The sequence below is a fragment of the Lutra lutra genome, chromosome 8, assembly GCF_902655055.1.
Source record: "Lutra lutra chromosome 8, mLutLut1.2, whole genome shotgun sequence".
NCBI lineage: Eukaryota > Metazoa > Chordata > Mammalia > Carnivora > Mustelidae > Lutra > Lutra lutra.
The window spans coordinates 15,353,757-15,375,223 of NC_062285.1; the positions used below are offsets into that span (position 1 = coordinate 15,353,757).

Here is a 21,467-nt window from a genome sequence, read left to right on the forward strand (position 1 = left end):
GCCTATTTTAGGATTTCCATTAATATATAATTTTAAAATCTAATTTTTCCTCAAAAATCTTAAATTTGCTATATTTATGACATTATCAAGTAATTTCTAAAAGATAGTTAAAGCTAGATAATGATAGCCTGAAGTTTAATAACTAACATTAACAATAAAGCACAGGAGTTTTTTTAATAATACCAAGATATGAAACCTATTTTTACACATCAGAAAGAAGCACAAATGTTCCAAAGTCCATATTCACTAGTCTTCAACACAAATTTTACAAAACAGTACACCTACTGCATAGAACAGATAAAAATGAGACAACCTAGATGTCCACTAACTTATAACTGTAGTAACCATACACTGTAATATTATATATATAATAATAATAAATTAATGAACTGTGGCTCCACTCATCTGCATGGATGGATTTTAACGTTTTTGAGCAAAATATCAAGTCATGGAAAAATATACAGTGTGACTCCACTTACATAAGATTCAGAAAGAGGCAAAACTAAGCAATAAAAAAATTATAAAAACAAAGGAGAATGATGAAAATTTAGGACAGTGGTTACCTCGGGGGAAGAGAAGTGCACGTGATCAAGAGGAGAGAGCATGGCTAACAGAGATGTGAGTAACGTTCTACTCTTAGAGCAAGGTGGTGAGTACACGGGTATTTGTTTTATTACTCCTCCTTACACTGTACACATACTTTCCAAACTGGAGAAAATGAGGCACGAAAATGGTGACTGTATAGACAACTCTTTGAAAAGCACTGATCTGGGGCGCCTGGGTGGCTCAGTGGGTTGGGCCGCTGCCTTCGGCTCAGGTCATGATCCCAGGTCATGATCCTGGGTTCGAGCCCCGAATCGGGCTTTCTGCTCAGCAGGGAGCCTGCTTCCTCCTCTCTCTCTCTGCCTGCCTCTCTGCCTACTTGTGATTTCTCTCTGTCAAATAAATAAATAAAAATCTTAAAAAAAAAAAAAGAAAAGCACTGATCTTGAGTATAAAGGAATAAAGGAGTAGTAGATGGGAAGAAATGTGAATGTTTTCAGAGATTTTGTTTTGCTCTTGTTTAAGACATGCAGAGAGAGCATCTGAATGACAGAAAGGTTCCAGCAGAGGGGAGAGGCTGAAGCAACAGCACACGTGAAGGTTTGTTTGCCTGTGAAAGGAGGAGCAGCACAACTTATTCAGGCAGAGGGCAACAGGGAAAGCTACGAATAATGGGCACAGATTTACACAGTTGATGAAGGAAACGAAGTTCATCAGATACGGTGGCTCGCTCCTCCTCAATGACGTTGAGAGGGGAAAGGCAGAGCTGGGTCTGAGAGGAAATTAGGGTATCAAGTGACAGTTTGGGGCAGTGAGACGTAACAACTGACCACAGATAAATGCAGGTGCTCCCTTGGGCTTTTCACCTTCTATGTTTCCCTGGCCTCTGTCTAGAATATGTTTTCACTTTCTTTTCACCTAGAAAATCTCTCCATCCTTCAAGGCTTCACCTCAGGTTCTATGTCCTTTGTGAAACCTGTTCTATTCCACGGCAATCTTTTCCTTCCCCTTTTAATCCTTACAGCACTTAACTATCATCGCTTTTTACTTACTCATAAACTATCTTACAGTAACTCTTTCGTGTTGTACATGGCTTCATTTTTTTCTGTGTGGTCTCCCTAGCTACAGTTCTTGAGACAGAAATAACTTTTTTTTTTAGCACTGTGCTCCCCCTCTCAGAAAAATAGTGCAGTCTCATACAGTAAACATTTAGCTGTTCATTGTTCCATTTTTAAAATATGTCATCTACTTAAACAGATACTCTTAAAAGCAAAAGCAAAAAAAAAGACATGAATAACTGAACTTTGAATCCTCCATCATTTTTTTGTCCCTGCTTCTGGTTTTCAATTTCTGGTTTTAGAACTTACTTTGTAGAAGCCAAGCCACATCCAATGTTAACACAAAATCAGTTTGATTTTTAGTATTTTTTAAACCAATTGTTTCTACTCATTAAACCATTAAAATTTTTTCTTTACAACTTTTAATATGTTTCTTCATGGAGGTAGTTCCTCCATGAACTAGAAAATGAAGCACAGTATTATCAGCAAAGACAAGTTATGTTAGGAATGCCATCTTGTGGTTGAGAGTAGTCCATTACATTACAAATCCTCTGAATAACAATCTTTAATTCAGAAATAAAAAAACCAGTAAATTCACAAAGGTAAATCATGGTTAAAATTATTATTACTACAAGGAAAGAAAAGCTAGCTAGATATGTGTTTTCAATTTTGTGTGACTTCAGTTGCCAAAAAAGACAATGTTCATCGAAGAGAGAGACCACAGACAAATTACGTTGGAATGGACTCCAAATAATATAGAAAAACTGCTACCTATACTATAAATATACTTCTATTAAGACTATTGAAGTACTCTGAATTTTGGAAAACTTTTCTCATGAAATAGATAATTTTACTTCTATATCTACCACTAAGTTATGTAGATGATTATATCCTAGATTTAAATTATGTGTCTTGATTTTCAAAATACATCACCCAAAGTACAACCATCCAAAAGGGATGGAAGAAAGGACAGAGCACTTATCTAATTTGGATGGCGCAGGACGCATATAATTAGTTGTAGTCCACAATGGGACTTGGAAGAGAGGTAAAAACACTGGCCCTGTATTAACAGATGAACTTACTTCTTCTTCCATACAAGATAGCCATTTGAATGATAAATCATCTTTCTAGTCAATAGAAAACCAGTAATGGTTACAGATGTATTACTTAACAACTATGCTCAAATATTCTAATTGCCAAGTTGAATACCAGACATTCTGATCCACTTCAAAGTAGGGATGAGGACGTGAAAACTGATGAATCCCTCACGAGGGCAAAACACAGCCCAACACAAAGATCCATGCACTGTGCTACCGTTTTGACTTCCAGATTATAAGGTTCCAAGGAGCATGTGCAGGTACAATGTTCAGTTACAGAGATCAGGTTACTTGAAATTCCAAAAGATAATGGATCTACATGTAGATATATTTACGGAAAAATGAAAATGCTATTGTACTGCAGATCAATGTCTGGGATTTATTTTTGCATGCCTATCACCAGGAAAAAAAAAACAAAACATTTTACTCAAAACATTGTTATACGAATTGATTTTGTATCAGTTTTTCCACCTGATTCTTCAGGACATTCACATCCGCTGCACAGACCTGGTACTCCATCTTCTCTTGCTGTTTCATTCTCTCTAACAAGGCTTCATGCGGCGGAGGCAACGCATTGTAGGAACTCAGTAAATAAAGCTGACTTGATGAAGCCTGGTTGATTTCTTTAATCTTTAAAGCCTGCATGATAGCAGGTGCAAACTTCGAGTAATGGGCCGTCGATGAGACAATCACTGGGCAAGTTTTGTCTTGCGTTCTGTCTGCAACCACTTTTGCAACAGCAGTATGTGGGTCCAGAATATACCCTGAAGTGTGGTAAGTGGAACGGATGGCTGCCAGACACTCTCCCTCGGAGCACCAGTCAGCGACAAAATCCTGCTGCAGTCTCTCCACAAGCATCTTCTCTATCTGAAAGTGATGCTGCTCTTCGAGCTGATTAAATAATTTTGTCATTAACTCGCCATCTTTATCAGCCATCAAGTGCAAATGTCGTTCCAGGTTTGAAGCTTTAAGAATATCGATTGCTGGTGAAAAGGTTTGTGTTAATTTTCTTTCCCTTAGGTCGTAGTGTCCTGTTTTTATAAAATCGGTCAAAACGTGGTTCTGATTAGAGGCACAAATAAATTTGCGAATAGGGATTCCCATCATTTTGGCATACACTGCTGCTAAAATGTTACCAAAGTTCCCTGTGGGAATACAGACATCGATCGGGCTTCCAAAGGAAATAAATCCTTGGCTAACAAGATCAAGATATGCAGAAGCATGATAAACTACTTGGGGAAGCAGTCGGCCCCAGTTTATGGAATTAGCTGAACTTAAGACTGTTCCATATTCCATAATAAGAAAGCCAGTAAAATCAGAATCTCTAAAAATTCCTTTGACGGCTGTCTGGCAAAAATCGAAATTGGACTTGACACCCACTGCCCATCCATTTTCTTTCTGACTGCCAATTATTTGTGCTTTCTGAAAGTCACTTACACCGTTCTCAGGAAAAAATGTGGCCACAGCTATTCTTCGCTTATCATTCTTACTAATACGGCTAAAACCGTTTAAGACCGCGCTCCCGGTGTCTCCGGAAGTAGCTACAAGGATCATATAGTTGCAACTTGGTGGAATACAGTGTGCAAAAAGATGAGGCATGAGCTGCAAAGACAAATCTTTAAATGACCCTGTGGGTCCGTGAAACAACTCCAGGATGAACTGGTTGCCTGAGAGGTGCCTGACGGGGGCAATTTTTGAGCAGGCAAAGTTTTCCCCATAAGCAGCCTCGATCATTTCTCCCAGTCTGGCAGCAGGTACGTCAGCAGGGTGGATACACTTTTCCAGCAGGATCTGGGCCCTTTCTATGTAGGTGGCTCCTACGAGGCTTTTCCACTCCCCGCAGTTTAATTTCGGAAACTCTTTCTCTGGGACGAAGAGTCCACCATCAGAGGCTAACCCCTCGATCACTGCTTCGCTGAAGAATTTTGTTGAAACCTTCCGTTCATCGTCTTTGGGCCAAATGTGTCTTGTGGAAATGAATGTTTCTGAGTCCACATCTTGGTATCGTTTGACTGCACTGAGCACTTTATCGGCGACCTCCTCTGGGGAAGCCCCACTTTCACAGAAAACCCGGGTATCATACCACTTCTTATAATACTGTCTTCTAAACTTCAGTAAGTCTTTCATAGGTGTTCCAGCATCCTGACCTACAATCCTGTCGATTTTCATTAATTTTAAGCGGCTGACTATATCTATCAGAGGTACATCCAGGTATACAATTATCCCATTTTTCTTCAGATGCCACATGCTAGCATCGTGCATTGGATTGGACCCCGTAAGGGAAATCACACTTCCAGATGTAGAAAAGTTTAACACGGCTTTTCCTTCCTCTTCTAAAAATTGCTCGTTACCAACATCCTGTAATTTTTCAGACACACTCATATTCCAGGTTTTTTCAAGGATATCATCATCCACATCTATGACACAACAACCTAGTTTCTGACCTATTATTCTGCCTACTGTTGTTTTCCCAGCACCAGGCGGTCCCATCAGGATAATATTTTTGTCTCCAACAAGAGAGTGGGTTGAGTGCCACGACTTCCTGAATTCTGCAAGTGCAAAGGTTCTTGAAAGAAACAGCTGCACATGTTTATCCGTTCTAACATGTATACTAGAAAAACATTTCTGGGCTATTTGTTTCAGATGCGGACATCGGTTAAAGTGCAGCATTCTCTTCACTTTTCTGCCCAAGTTAACCTAAAAACTGGCTTTAGCCCTTTTCAAAACATAAAAACAAAAAAGACATTTGGTTACTAATTTCAACAAACTTAAAATCCCAAATAGGACTAAAAATAACCACGTCCATGGTACATAAACTGTTCAGAAATCTTTCATATGAATGGGATATTTTTTAAAGTATTCAAACCCAAATTCTCATATGTTACATATTATCCTTTTAATAATCTTTTCAATCTCAAGCCCGAATAATCAAAACATTAAAAAATTGCAACTACAAGGCATGCTTTACTCAGAAAATGCCATATCATAGATGCTTTTAAAAAAAAAAAAAAACATACAAATCAGATTAGTATTTCTTTTCTCATAATGAAAATTGTTTCTTGGTTTATAACCCATATAAACAAGGATTATTTGGAATGCTATTTACTTACAATTCATAAAAGCTGAACAATATTCTTTACATTTAATTTCTAACTTTAGTTTTACTAACATGTTGACAGACTATCATGCTACTCAGAAATTTCTCATAAAATTCACAATAGGAAAGTAGAATATTTGCTTACAAGATGCTTAAATAACTTTCCAAACTATAGGGCAAAGGCATGGCATTTTCTTTCTCATGTGCCTTTTATAAACATACTATAAGGGATCATCCTTTTCATATTGAAGGCCTTTTTTAAAAAAATCTAAAATGAAAGGTATAATATTATGCAAATAGTCAAGAAAATTGATAACAGCAAAGTCAAAGGCTACATGTCTCTAACCTTATCTGCATGAAACTGTCACTTTTGTTTCTGTCCTCTAAACATTATCAGTGGAGACATGTAATGCAAATGCCAAACTCTACAGTGACAGCAATTAAAAAAAAACCAACTCCGGAAGGTTTCCAATGATGAGAGGAAATAATTATTCTGACTTCCAAAGAATCTCTGCAATTTCCCCATATTGCTCAAATACCTGTCTTTGGAAATGTACTCACCATTAAAACACAAACCTATGCCAGGCAAGTCAAAGTCTTCGTCATACATAAAATGCAATTTAGTAACTGTTGCAATGTTGATTAAAATTGACGAAAGGAACTCCACAGACATGTAGTGGAGCTTTTCACATGTTCTGCAACTAAGCCATGTTAAGTATCAGATGGTATGCTCAAACACATTCTGAAAACTTTCACTGACTACTCTATCTGTGCTACTGTGTTCTATAATTAAACATTTAAACCATTTTAAAACTAACACTGAATTTAACTTACAAGTTAGATTAGAACTGTCAAGAGAAGGAGTACATTTCCTTATCTGGCTTTTCAGCTTGAATGTGCTGTGCTTAATTCCCACTGACTTGTAAACCATATGACACACAGGAACCAATCTGATGAAGAGTTTGTTGATGCTGAGGCAAAGTCAATCTTTGCAAAAAATGGAGTCTATAATAGAAAAATTTTCAAATTAATCATTACTGCATACAATGTTACAAAATTCCACACATAGACTGTTGTATTATTAAAATATCCACCTGAAAAATTTAAAGTCTAGAGAAAGAATGAATTGACCCTTTTCATGTTTCCCCAAATCTATTATTAAAAGATTAAGATATACTGTTTTTTTTAACAACTGTGTCTTATAATGGAAAAGAAATTTCATTAAACAGTATTGAAGGAGTTTCTTCCACCAAGCAATATGAAAGACAGTAATATAACCAAATAAGAGCAAATATAAAATCTCTCACAATGACACCTGAAATTTTAATTATTTAACTGGATGTTTAGTGATGAGAGAAAAATTTAAATCAGTGGACTAAAGCTATGAAATGGGTGAATTACTCTTGTAGGTTTTTTTTGTTTTTTGTTTTTAAAGATTTTATTTATTTGACAGAGAGAGATCACAAGTAGGCAGAGAGCAGCAGGCAGGGAGAGGGGGAAGCAGGTTCCCTGATGAGCAGAGAGCCTGATGCGGGGCTTGATCCCAGGACCCTGAGATCATGACCTGAGCCAAAGACAGAGGCTTAACCCACTGGGCTGCCCAGGCGCCCCTCTTGTAGGTTGTTTTATCTATCTGAGTCACTACATGATTTGTATGTAATAATATTTACCATAAAAAAGCACAAAGAAAGTGTCTGCTACACACAAGTATCCCTTGTCTATTTAATTGAGTTTATAATAAATTCAAAACACATATCAAAATGGTTGGCACATAAGAGTATTCTCATATATATAGTCATATTATTATCACTCAATGACAATGGACCAAAAACATATAAATTGAATCAGAATATCTAGACTCAAGGCTAGGTGTATTTTTTCATGATTTGGTTAGTTTATAAGCCTTCAGAAAAATATGGGTACTTACCATGATCAAGAACTGTTTTACTATACACAGTCTAATTCCTTCCCTGCCATAAACCAAGGATCAGAGAAGTATACACTTGAACCATATCAGTAATGTCTTTTATTAAACTGTATTCTAGTATACTACTTTAATACCAGCTAGTTTTCTTGGAGGAAGGGGAACACTATAAAAACCACCTGATTCACGTGCTATTCAGGAGTGTGTGCTCTTTTTTAGTTCCCAGTGCATACCTTTCTACTGTCTGTAGTAGCAATAACTGTAGTATTACCTGAATAGCTGGTTGGTTTTTCTGGACATTGAATTTTTTAACTGATCTTTTTCACTTTGTGTTGGTTGCTACAATGTTTACCATCAATTCCATTAAAAGCGGAAGACTGTAACACAAACATTACGCATTGTTTGCATTATCTTTTATAATCTTAGTTTTCCTTTATTTTATATGAATTAAAAATAGAAAATTATGAGTTTAATTTAATTTAGTATATCATTTTACAAAATCTTCCTGAATTCAGTTATTAAAGGGCTATAATATATAACAAATAATGCCATTTTTTGAGACAAATAAAGGAGATGAATTCTACTTTAAGTAACATACTAAATTTTGTTTCATAACATTTTAGCCATGAATTAATTTTAAGGCTTCAACATCCACTGTAAGCAAACCAAAAGACAAGATGGAATAATATCTGCAGTATGTAACTTTCATCTAGAAACTAAGTCTTTACTTAGGAGGTAATACACTCAATTCCCATTATTCATGGTATTATGTTCTTTTTTTTTAATTTTTTTTAAAAGATTTTACTTATTTATTTGTCAGAGAGACAGAGAGAGTACAGGCAGGCAGAATGGCCGGCAGAGGGAGAGGCAGGCTCCCTGTGGAGCAAGGAGCCCGATGTGGGACTCGATGTGGTCCCCGATGTGGGACTCTGGGATCATGACCTGAGCAGAAGGCAGCCACTTAACCGACTGAGCCACCCAGGCGTCCCTCACGGTGTTGTTCTATAAAGTCATCATGAATACTGAATTAGTGAAGAGTGAATATTCCCATTACTCCTAGGGGAAATACAGGGTTAGGTTTCTGTGAGCCTCAGGTCACATTTTTTGCCAACTGATCAATACATAGGCCTGTTTTATGTGTTTCTCTTTAAAGTCATTTTATATTTTTTGTATTATATTATATTAGTAATTAACTCACCACTGAACAGCCAAGAACACTCTAACTTATGCCTGAATGAAGCTTATCTAACACAGATTCTATCTGTAAGGCATATTATAGCCTTAGGAACACTAGGCAGCACCTAGTCATCAACCTAGGGGCCATTTTGAACAACAAAGCCACCAACCAGAGGCATAAAAATGTGAGAAGTGTGGCACTAACTCGAATGGGAGAAGGACACTTGTTTACAGTATCTGAGCTGAAACAGCAAGGCAGAGCACCATCCTGCTTGACCACATTTTAGAGCACACACATCAGGAGACTCATATTTTTTACCACCGTGCGTGTGTCCATGAATGAATGCACAAGTTCTGCAAGTATTAATTTGGGCTTATAAATAAAGTTTAGTGAGTAGAATTCACAAATATGGAACCTCTGAAAAGTGAGCATCAACTGCATACCATTTTCCTTTACGATTCAAAGCCATGTTATTAAGCTTTTTCATTTACTTATATTTTAGTTTATGTATTTTAGTCTACTGGTCATGAATAAGCAATTTTTCTTCAGCCAAAGGACAAAGCTTTTTCAAATTAAATGGAAGTCAACCACAGGAGTCAGAAAACAAAAACAGTACTTAAAGACCAAATGTCTTGGCCATAAAGTACTCAGGTTTTACTGTATCGATGTTCTCAAGTATTTTTTGCAGAGTCAAGTTCTTCATGAAAACATTTTAGTCATACTCTCTAACTCCTCAGAGGTTGGAAGATCTGCACAACTCCATTATACACTAATGCTTTTTAAACAGGTTTTCCTACTGATCACTTATAGTGGGGTTTTTTGATTCACTAACTCCAATGGATACTTTTTGACATAATAGACACTTGTCTTTCTAACAGATAAATGAAGAGGCTGTCAGTTTCACAGCAAAAATTTTAAAAAACAAAACCAGAATGTCCACATGTACAAAAGAATTCAAGTACTTTTTGGTCTCATGGTATAAAATTTAACAATTTTACTTCGGGAAGCTGATCAAAACTGAATAATGAATTCAAGAAAAAAAAAGTACAGAAATCACTTTTTAAGTCACTTTTAAATTATTTCCTATGACTGCTAATAAACTTACATTTTTAAACCAGAAATTCCTATTAATTTTCAGCAACTTATTTACAGTGATGTTTTAAGGACACCACTAGATGATTGCTAATCAACTAAAGTCATACCTGTTATCAATGTTTACTTCCAAAATGGTCCAGAAGAATTCCATTATAAAATTACCTAGTTTCTGATTCCTCTGGGAAATTATCCAAATCCTATTTAGTCGGGATGATTTAGCATGTCACCCATTTAAAATATTTGCAACATACTATTTAAAAATTATTTCATGATGAGAACTGACTGTGGTTCACTGAACTTCTGAAAATATTTATGCCATGATTATGCTTGTCACCCTATATTAATGCAATCTAAATTTCTCAGAAGAATGACTAAATCTAGTCCATTATCTTATGAAGATTTGCTGATATATTTTTAAAAATTCTTAAAAATGACTGTATTTTGACAGCGATATATTGTTTTCCAATACAGAATAAAAAATGCAAATTTCCTAGGACATAAACTAACCAGGGGGAGGTAAAGTTCTGCTGCTCTGGACTATTAAGCAAAAATCTTCTCAACACTCCTTTTGGTCAGTCAGCTATGTGGAGAGGAACCACACACTCCAGTGTTCTGTTGTAATCAGAGGAATCTTACAATCAAAGGTAGAATTTACAAGTTTATCACTCATCTTTGCCCCTATCTTAGTATCAAAGCTGATTAAGTCTTTCTTGTTGCTCACCTTTTACTATTAGAGATCCTCCTAATGGTCTTGAGTATTTAATTCAAAAAATGTTTTAAGTACCCTTTTTAATTCTCTAACTTAAAAATACATTATAAAGAATATCTCTTATTCAGGGTTAGTTTTCCTCCTAGTTGTCTTTTTACTATTCCTACCTAATCTCATTTTATTCATCTAAGTAAATTAGAATTAATCTCAAGCAAAAAACTCTAACTTGTACATACAACCATTTATAGCAGAGGTCTGTGCAAACCCACAGGCCAAATCTGTGCAAAATTATAACCACCCTTTTTGTAAATTAAGTTTCATGAGAACAAAACTTTGCTTATTTATTTGTTCATCTGTTTTGTATTGTCTTTGGCTGCTCTTGAGCCACAACAGTAGAGCTGAGCAGTTTTGACCAAAACCATTTGACCTGCAAAGGCCTAAAATATTTATTACCAAGCCCTTTACAGAAAAAGTTCATGATCTCTGTCAGTATACCAATACTAATTCCCTGTGGGCATACTGGACATAGACATTTCCTTGAACAGTACTGCCATTTTTAGGGAATTATAAAAATTGGAAATATATTTTTGTAAACATGCTTTCAAAAGGCAAGCAGAATTATACATCAAGTATCTAAGGAAAAAAGTTCGTTTCTAAATAATTTAACAACTTCATCATGACTGGAAACTAAATATATCATAGGGAGGAGATCATAAATTGGTATTTTTAAAACCACAATAAATATACTGACAACAGTGAAATTACTGTATTCAGTAACACCAGAAAGTCAAGACTAGCTGAGGTTGGTTGGGACTTACTAATTGGAGAAATCATGCTTTGCCCTTACTGGTTTTTTAGGAACTGATTAATATAAACGTCCCAAAATGTTTATTCTTCATGAGAAAATGTATAAGCTTTGGCCAATGACCACCCACTAGGTAAATGGTATTATCATTATAAGTCCTTAGTTCAAATCTTAGCATGTATAAAGAGAATTTTTCTCTATACATGTTAAGCAAAAACAAAATACCTCCCCAAAACATAAACTAGTCAGAAGGGAAAGGAAAACGACAAAGTGGTATATACATAAAAAAATGTTTTGAAAAGTAAGATCTGATGTGAAGACCAGAACATCCTCTCCAACGTGCCACTCATCTAAAATAAAATGCTCAAAGTCTGGGATAAAAATAAAAATCTTATCAACTGGGTAAGAAAAAAACTAAATTTATTCTTATTTAATGACATTGGCTAAGAGCCCCACATGGTAAGGATCCTCACATTCTGCACAGCAGCCTTTTAAGTAGAAGCTAAAAGGTTAATGAAGCCATCCTACTGTTTTTCTCTCTCCACGGAGCACCCCTGCAGTGAGACGACCAAAGCTGGTGTTGGTTTTTATCTTAAACTACCTCTATTCCCTTTGGGCAGTGGCCTCTGTAAGGCTCGTTTAGGCCAATTCCTCTTTCCCAAATATTGCCAAAATGTCTTTTAGAGACTCGGGATGGGGCAAAGGCTTCCGTATGAATTTCTTTCGGCAGCCATACGTGCATAAATAGGTACATGGGAAGAGCAGACGGTTCAAAACGGAACAAAACCGCTTCCGAGAAGGCAATTTTCAGAAAGGGACACCATAAAAATGGACCAAAATTCAGGGGTCCATTTAAGAGGTTTCTCCTAGTTTCGGCTGCTTATTTAAAAAGCCTCAAGGCCACACGTCTGTGGATAAAGAGCTAAGAGGAGGGGCCCGACCAGGAGGAACACAGGGCTGAGAGCGGAGAACCCGGGCGAGGGGAGGAGGGCGACGGGAGGACAGGAGGGCGACGGGAGGACCGCAGCGCGACAGGTGTACGGGGCGAACCCGACTGACGGCGGGGGCGTGCGTGGGCGCGCACTCCCACAGGTGGCGAGCGGGGCCGCGCAGCGAGCTCCGGACAGCTTGGGGCAGAAGCAGCGGGGAAATGAGCGCAGATACGGTTGAGATGACAACGGAGCAGCGGGCGGGCGGGAACAAGGTGGGGGAAAGGCATGCAATGGGAACGGACCGTTTTCTACAGTTTACCCGTTCTTTCTCCTCAAATCACTCACCAAGAAAATCACACTGGGAAGACGGGGTAAAGGAAAGAAAATGGGGAGGAGCGTCCAGGAGCCGCCAGTGCCGCCTCAGGACGGAGGGCCACACCTCAGGGGCTCACCCACAGCCCAGGGCCAAAGCATTCCCTAGGCCTGACCCGCCCCCAACCCCGCGCCCCGGCCACTGCGCCTGCGTCAGTGAAGGCCTGCGCGCCAGCCGCCACACCCACGCGTCGAGCAACCCCACCGGGCACGTGACTCTCGGTCCCCGCTCCACCTACCAGAATCCTCCGTGCTCCTCTGGCTCCTCCTCACCCGGTCCAACTCTCCACAGAGTCCTAGCGTCAGGGAGGCCTCAGCGGCTCGCCCCGCCTCCCCGGGGATTGACGCTTGCGCACAAGAGCCTTATTGTGTGACGCGTGCGTCCCAGCCGCACTTCGCTTCCGTTATGTCTCTCGTGGGGCATATGTTTCTCTCCAAATATGCAGAGATAGAAACGTGCGATGTTTTTAGGAGGATGCCATTCAACTCATTATTCCCAAGGGCACAAATAAACAGTGGTTTCCATATTGAACTCCAGCAGAAAAACTGCAGGGGTCAGAGAGGAAACGTAGTTCACCGTGCTGCCTTCCACTTCCCCATAGCCTAGCAACTGTTTCCAAGGCAACCACGCCGTCAACAACGCTAAGCAACCCTGCGAGAATTAGAAGGGCTATTTTATTTTCTTCTCGAGAGAGAGCTGCTAAGAAGAGGTCAAAGGGGAATTAGGTGAAAGAGAGAAACCTTACTTATGTGAGAAGACAAAAGTAGGAAAGGAAAGGGGTAACAGTGAAGAAAGAGAGAGATATTGGTATAGTGAGAAAAAAATATTTTTAAGCAGTCATTTTGGTGGCCATGGATACAACTTGCTTTTCTGAAAGCATTTATAACCTCATACCCATTGACTGGAAGGAGCCTCCCCAGCCTCCTAGGTATGTGGGTAAGCAACGATTATCACTTGCAACAAGAATAGGGAATATTTATGCCATTTCAGGATTAACTGAGCATCATATGACGTTGAAAAATAACATAAATGTCTGTCTCAGTGAAGTAGTCTAGATATCAGCTTCATAAGGAAGTGGCTGCAAAATCTAGGTATTTCACATCTCACAATTCACAGAGAGGGCCATTTTAGTTTGCTGGACACCTATTAATACAATATGTAATTGTTTTGTAATTTTCTAATTGTTCGTACATGATGTAGTATATAAAATGACGTAAAATTTCTTGTTGCTGTTGAAAAGAAAAAATCATTTATATTATCCTCTGCTAGGATACTTGTTACTTGGTTTCAGGAGTTCATTGTTTTATTTCTCTCTACACTTACCACTTCCTCTCTAAAGGGATAGTAGTTACTTGTTTCTGAGATTATTGTCAAATATAAATTCTTATTTGTTTCTGAAGCTCAGTTTTTTGATTGGTAAAACAAAACAGAAAAGCTTTTAAGGTCTTTTCCAGATCTGATAGCTGGATAGAAGGAAGAGTAGATAGGTGGAGGCCCCAAAATATGTAATTGAGTTAAAATTTTTACCTAGGTATTAGGACCCCCCAATTTCCCCATTATTTCAAAAAGTTAACCCCAAAGTAAATATCTCAGTTACTCTCCTGTGTAGGGGTTTAGAACTGATGTAAATCTATGGGGAGGAAAGAAGGTAACTAGTGCAAAAAATCTTATTCCTCCTAGTACTTGAAATATTTGCTGTTTTTTTACCTTCTTTTGCTGATGCAAGTCAAAACCACATTGAAAGAGCACTCGGCTAAAAAGCATGCTCTGAAACCCATTGGTTTGGGAATAATGAATAAATTTTCATTTGTTTTCTTTTCTTTTTTAAAAAATATTTTATTTATTTATTTAACAGAGCGAGAGAGAGAGGCACAAGCAGGCAGAGAGGAGATCACAAGCAGGCAGAGAGGCAGGCAGAGAGAGGGGGAAGCAGGCTCCCCACTAAGCAGAGAGCCCGACGCAGGACTCGATCCCAGGACCCTGGAATCATGACCCAAGCTGAAGGCAGAGGTTTAACCCACTGAGCCACCCAGGCACCCCTTGTTTCCTGACATGTAAAACGAACTAAATGATCCACATAATCTCTAAGTTTCCTTTGAGTGATTACTTGGGGTGCATAACATCATCAAGTGGGCAAATCTTTCCATTTCCAGCCCGAGTATCTAGTTTTAACAAGAGTAGTACCTGTATTATTTTCCATTAGCTTCTCAAAATCGAACTGAGCATGGAAAGAGGAATGTAAAGTAAAATGTGATGGAGTTGCAGAGTTTATGAGGAGGATCCAAATTAACTATTGCTGAATGAATTTTTGGTCAAAAATTCCTGTATGTTGTACTAGATAAATCTCCTTTTTGTAACCACTGGTAGGTTGCATTTTCTATAGAGTACTGAATTTGAACGTTAAGATATTTTATTAGATATGTGTTTTGTTCACTGGTAAATTAAAAAGATGTGCCTTTACTATATCTAAGTAATTTTTTCAAGAAATTTCATAGGAACAATCTTTATTCATTTGGCAAGCAATAACTGAGACCCTGTTATGTGTATAACATTGCCCTTGGAGAATGTCTTGGGAAATGTTGGAAGTAACAGCACAAACTCCATGGTTGACTCTGAAGGAATAAGTAGGAAAAAGGAACTCAGGTGAAGGGAATAGAAGGCATCCAAATGTGGTGCCAAAGAACTCTGTCTGTTAGAGTGAGACTATCCAGAACAACCTACACTACAACGACCCTGAAAAGGTTTTAATTTGATAATTAGACCACCAATAAATAAAACCACCAATATATAAACTACCAATATATAAAAACAGAACATAACACATTTAACACCTTCCTCTCACCACACTATTTGCCCTGACCCAATCCCCTTACTAATAGTAAGAATTAATCATTAAAAAGAAATGTATTAACTTACAAGACTTATTTGCTTTACTGAGTTACAAATTCAGCTTCAAAAAAAGCTCACTGCAGCTCTTTGCAAGATTAGCAAGATGACTGTCCAGCTTTCACCAAGAGGTGCATCCCTCAAAAACTGACTGCATTGTGATCTCCCACACCTCAGACGTTACAGCCTCCTTGGGACACTACAGTATAAACATTAACATTTGGACTAACAATAAAGTCATATATTATTGGAAACCCTAATGAGAGATGCAGATAACTAAATGAGAACTTAGGAAATGGATATATGTAATGAAAATGGGGTGAAGGGCATCCTCTTTTAGTTGAGCTTAATGAGCTGGGACTCAAGATATAACAGCGTTAAAGTCAATGGGAAGCCATGAATCCATTTTAAAAATTTCAGTTGCTCACAATGCATGAGATGGTTTCCAAGATACTCACCAAATTTGTCACCCTTCTATTGATGGCTCCAGTTACTTGATGTCTCCAATCATTCTGTCTTTCCCTTTTATTTAAGATAATATTCCATGTATGTACTGGACAGCCCATGGTACCATTATCTCTTCCCTTGCAGCACAATACTTTTATTAATACACTCATTAACATTTTGACATTCATTTCCCTACCATTGCCTCACATTGAAATTTCCACATAAATTATGACTAAGGTCGGTCTCTACCATACTATAATTAATGTAACTGATTGTTTTTGATCTAAACTCATTGTTATCTATGGACACAGTTTTGAACTTTGAGTCTTTCGTATATTCTCTCAACCATCCTTCCCAGCTCTGTGACATTTGCAAATCTAGTAAGTATGTCTTTTATATCTCCATCTGCCATTGAACAGGACAAGTACTTGGCATTTTAGTAGACTACAAGACCCCTCTTTTTAGGCTGATAGCAATACTCGTTTTGCGGGTATAATCAGTCATCCATATGCATCCATTAATCAATTCCTATGTCTCTACCTTATCAGTAAGGATAAGAGGCTTTGCTAACATAAAGATGTATATTATGTCTAAGGTACTTGACTCATTTATGAGTCACATAATCTTTTTTAAAAATGATGTTCATTTCAGTGACCTGAAACTCCATATTGCTCATTTAGTCATTGCTTCTCTATGGATTTTTAGATGCTTTCCAAAATTGACTTCAGACTCACCATTGATGCATGGTTTTTAAAAAATAGGAATATTTAATGTGTAAGCACCCACTAGTTGGCTGTTTTTTTAAGGCTTTCTGGTTTTCATTGATGTTAACTGTGACCTGTAGTTAGAATTTCATTTTCAGAGCTCCTCATTCTCTTTGGACTATCCTTCATTTTATTCAATTTCCATACTGTTAAATCTACATCTTCTGAGGCTTTGCAACATCTCTTTGTTTAAAGTCTAGTTATGTATCTAACTTTGCTAAGCAATCTTGACTATTATGAAATCTTAGATGACAGAGTCATTTTCTCCTGAGATTCTTATCTACTTTGCTGACAGTTTGTAGCCAATAATTCAATTGGGGAAAGCAGTAGTCCTTTAAAATGAACTTATATTCAAAGAATGTCGAAAATATTCCAAAGTCTTTGCTTTTATTTTTTAAAAAGATTTTATTTATTTATTTGACAGAGAGAGAGAGATCACAAGTAGGCGGAGAGGCAGGCAGAGAGAGGGGGGGGGGGGGGAAGCAGGCTCCTGCTGGGTAGAGAGGTCTGACGCAGGGCTCAATCTCAGGAACCTGAGACCATGACCTGAGCCGAAGACAGAGGCTCAACCCACTGAGCTACCCAGGCACCTCTAAAGTCTTTGCTTTTAGTATAATGAAGTTTATGTTAAAATACCCATTGTTCCAATATATGGTCTCAGAGTTTTATAACTAGTGTTAGAAATTGTTTTTCAGATTTTTAATTTGGCTGCCCAGTCTTTGCATACTTCCATAATAATAACACTTCTTTTCATCTCTTGTAAAGAAAAGAAACTTTACATGTCCTAATATAGAAAGAGATGACATTAAGTTTTAAAAATCAAGTTATATTTCATACACAAATAGAAATATAGAAAACTCAATTTATTTGGAAAATAGATTGAGGAGATGGAGGAAAGGTATATTATATTAGTTTCCATCTTTTTTTCTATTTTTGTAATTTGGAAAAGTAAAAAATTACTCAAATAGCATAAAGTGTATTGTTTTGTGTAACAAACAGGCAAGATTTCAGCTCACAAAATAATGTATTGAATCACAAGATTGAAAATTAAAAAGAGCTGAGAGTATACACACTCTTTTCTTACCACAAGGAAAGTAATTTTACTAATTAAGAGGTAATATCTGCCAGTTCCAACTTGCATATGAAATTTAAGGCACAAGTTTGGATTGAACATTATTTTCTGAAGGTATCTAATAAACTCATTCAGTTTAGACCATAATTAATCCCTAGCCATTGAACTCAAGATTGAGGAACGGGCTTTAAAAGCAAGAAACAATTCAATGTTTCTTCAAACAAATTTATCAACATTAAGTAAGAAGAGAATAAGTTGTTAAAAGTGGTATAGCTGAACTTCTGCTTCCAATCAAATGTGGAATTTACCCTCTCACCTTAAACAACTAAAACACTAGGGGGGAAAAGTGTAAAACAATAGTTTTCAGACAATGGACAATAGGGAGCACAGAGCAGTCATCCCTAAGAGAAGAGAAACAAGCCTCACAATTGCCCAATAATCTTCTTAGAGAGTTTCCAGGCCGAAGTCCAGGGAAGAAGAATTTAAACAAAATCCAGCAGTTCCTTGAGTTAAAGGAGACAGAGTTCAGAGTCTGGGGAGGTCAAGGCATGTAGAATTCACAGCACTGAGAATAAGGTACCAGAGAGGAAAGAACTGGAGAGAGAGAAAGAGAGAGTGTGTGCTATAGAAATATGCAAGAAGATTTTTCTGAAGTCTTTGGTTGGCAGTACATGTATGCAATGAAACTATGGAGGCCAGAGAAATCACCAGCGGAAGGTTGGTTATAAATAACCAACGGAGTCAGATAAATTTCGAGTTCCCACCAGCCAAAGTGGAAATACCTCCTAAGGCACAGGGCATTGAGTAGTGCACTCAAAAGTATATTGCCTCAGTAGTAGAGCCAAATTAGAACTAGACTCAAAGCTCTTCTGGACCCAGAAATATAATGCATAACCAAAAGAAAATTAGTCAATACAAACAAAGAAATGGCATTAATGAGAGAATTAGTAGACAAGACCATTAAAGCTATTTTAAATATTCTCCATGTATTCAAAAAGATAGAGGAAAACATGAGCAAGATACAGAGAGAAATGGAAGGATAAAAAAAGATTAAAAAAATACCAAAATTGAACTTCTAGACATAAAGAATACCACTTCTAAAATGAAAATTGTCCACTGGATGGGATTAACAATAGTTAAAACACTGAAGAAAATATTGTTGAATTTGAAGACAGTAATAGAACAATACAAAATAAAAGAAAAAAACTGAAAAGGAAAACAGTGAATCAGTGAGTTGCAGACAACATCCAACAGCCAAACATTAAGTATAATTAGACTTGCAGAAGGAGAGGAGAGAGCTGAGTAAACAGAAAACATATTTGAATAATGGCTAAAATTTGACAAAGTTAATGAAATTTCCAAATCCACAAATCCAAGAATCACAATGAGCCCTAAGCAGAAAGAAGAAAAAAGAAGGAGAAGGAGGTGGTGGAGGAGAAGACCATACCAAGGGATATTACAATCAAATTTCTTAGAACCAGTAATAAAGAGAAAAACCTTAAAAGCAGCCAAAGGAAAAAGAAATATCACATATAGAAAAAGAAAGATAGCAAATATCTCATCAGAAACAATGGAAGACAGAACTTACAAGGTGCTTAATGCACATATAAGTATAAATTGGAAATTTGGATTTACACAATGAAATAACACTGGAAATGGCAAATATATGGTAAACATTAGAAATTATTTTTTCTCTTTAAATTTATTTAAAATATAATTAGCTTTTTACAGGGAAAATAATCACAATGAATTATGAGTTTTATAACACATTGAAGTAAAATATAACAGTGGGAGAAAGGTGGGGGGTAAATGCAAATATTCTTTTGTATGGTTCTTATACTGCATGTGACATGGTATAATGTTACATGAGGGTAGGCTATGGTAAGTTAAACATGTATATTGTAAACCTTAGAATGTCCACAAAATAAAATCAAACAAAAGTAAAAAATAAGGCAAAATAAAAAAGAAGAAGAATGAACAAAGTGGTATGTAGAAAACAAATAGCAAGATGGAAAATTTAAACAGAAATGTGTTTTTAAAATTATATCAGATATGAATGGTCTAAACAAATAAAAGAGATTTTTTAGAAAGAATTAAATTTCTGTGTTCTCCATGAAAAAAAAAAAACCTTTAAAAATAAAGTGACAAAATAAGTAAAAAGTCAAATGGAAAAACACTGTGTTGCCACAGAGCAAAGGAGTGCTGAAGTGGTTTTATTAATATGAGATAGAGTAGATTTTAGAGTACAGAGTTTTAAAGGAGTAAATAACATGACTTTATAATGATGAAGTGATCAGTTCAAGAAGATGTAATAATTTTAAATGTTATGAACCTACAAACAGAGCTTCAAAATATATGAAGGAACAATTGATAAAACTAAAAGAAGAACAAATCCACAATTGTAGTCAGAGATTTCAACATCTCTCCATAATTAAAAGAACACTTGAAAACACTACCAGGTTGACCTGATTGATATTTACAGAACATTCCAGCCAGCAACAGCCAATACACTTTCTTTTTGAGGGTATATAGAACATTTACTAAGATAGAACATACTTTGTGCCATAATACAAGGGTCAGAAAGTTTAAGAGGATTGAAATTGTACAAAATACATTCTCTAACCATAACAACTTAATTAGAAATCAGAAAGACACCTGGAAAATCCCCAAATATTTGGAAACCAAACAAAACACATCTAAAGAAACTCTTAAGTCAAAGAAGATATCAGAAGAGAATTAAAAAAGTATTTTGAGCTGAATGAAAAGGACAGAATAAGCATATCAAGATTTGTGGGATGCAGCTATCAAGCAGTGCTTGGAGGGAATTCTACAGTTTTAAATACTTCTATTAGAAAACTAGTAAGTTTAAAGTCAAATACCTAAACATGCCCCTTAAGAAACTAAAACAAAAAGGGCAAATTAAATCAGAATAAGGAGAAATAACAAAGATAAGTGTGGAAATCATTGAAATGGAAAACATGTGAACATTAGAGAAACACAATGACAAGGTCAATGAAATAAATGCCTAGCTAAACTGATCAGCAGAGAGAATGAGGACACAGTTCACCAATATCAGGAGTGGGAGAGGTGACATCACATGTTCACATGTTAACAGCGAAATACTAGAATCTTGACCCTGGCACCTCTCGAAGCTTCCATCAATGGTGTTTGATAGACAGGGCTCAGATAATTACACTTTACATCTGTCTCTGAATGAATATAGACTTATATATATTTAAAAATGTACAACTTAAACTTGAAATCACTTTTACTGGAAATACAAATGTTACAACTTTTCTCTCTCTTTTTTTAACTTTAGGTACATATCCATTTTTAAGACATCTGTAAAAGAGGACATGCAAAAAAATAAAACTGCAATGAAGACTATGGGACCACCAAAAGTTGAAGTACCTTCTCCAAAGGATTTCCTGAAGAAACATTCAAAGGAAAAAACTCTACCACCTCGTAGGTTTTATCATTCTTTTTTT

The 21,467-nt window shown here is 36.7% G+C and overlaps 2 protein-coding genes across 7 annotated transcripts in view; one reads left to right on the top strand and one right to left on the bottom strand.

Moving 5' to 3' along the window:
• Positions 1-1,591: 1,591 nt before the first annotated feature.
• Positions 1,592-13,346, bottom strand: THNSL1 (threonine synthase like 1). 3 transcript variants are annotated; one of them, XM_047739960.1, is made up of 3 exons: positions 13,049-13,346; positions 6,630-6,800; positions 1,592-5,414 (listed from the first exon to the last, which is right to left on the bottom strand). In XM_047739960.1, the coding sequence occupies exon 3, from the start codon at positions 5,366-5,368 to the stop codon at positions 3,137-3,139; it is 2,232 nt and encodes a 743-aa protein (XP_047595916.1). In that variant the 5' UTR covers positions 5,369-5,414; positions 6,630-6,800; positions 13,049-13,346; the 3' UTR covers positions 1,592-3,136. The 3 variants fall into 3 exon arrangements, with proteins under 3 accessions (XP_047595916.1, XP_047595915.1, XP_047595917.1); XM_047739959.1 differs by lacking the exon at positions 13,049-13,346 and adding an exon at positions 12,783-12,961; XM_047739961.1 differs by lacking the exons at positions 6,630-6,800; positions 13,049-13,346 and adding an exon at positions 5,941-6,614.
• Positions 10,556-21,467, top strand: part of ENKUR (enkurin, TRPC channel interacting protein) — a 29,951-nt gene continuing 19,039 nt past the window's right edge. Inside the window, exons 1-2 of one of the 4 annotated variants that reach the window (XM_047739966.1) lie at positions 10,556-10,635; positions 21,299-21,444. In XM_047739966.1, coding sequence (XP_047595922.1) covers positions 21,336-21,444 — 109 coding nt within the window. In that variant the 5' untranslated portion in view covers positions 10,556-10,635; positions 21,299-21,335. Of the gene's footprint in view, positions 10,636-12,496; positions 12,701-13,217; positions 13,739-21,296; positions 21,445-21,467 lie in introns of those variants that run through there. The other 3 variants (XM_047739964.1, XM_047739965.1, XM_047739963.1) reach the window with 3 other exon arrangements.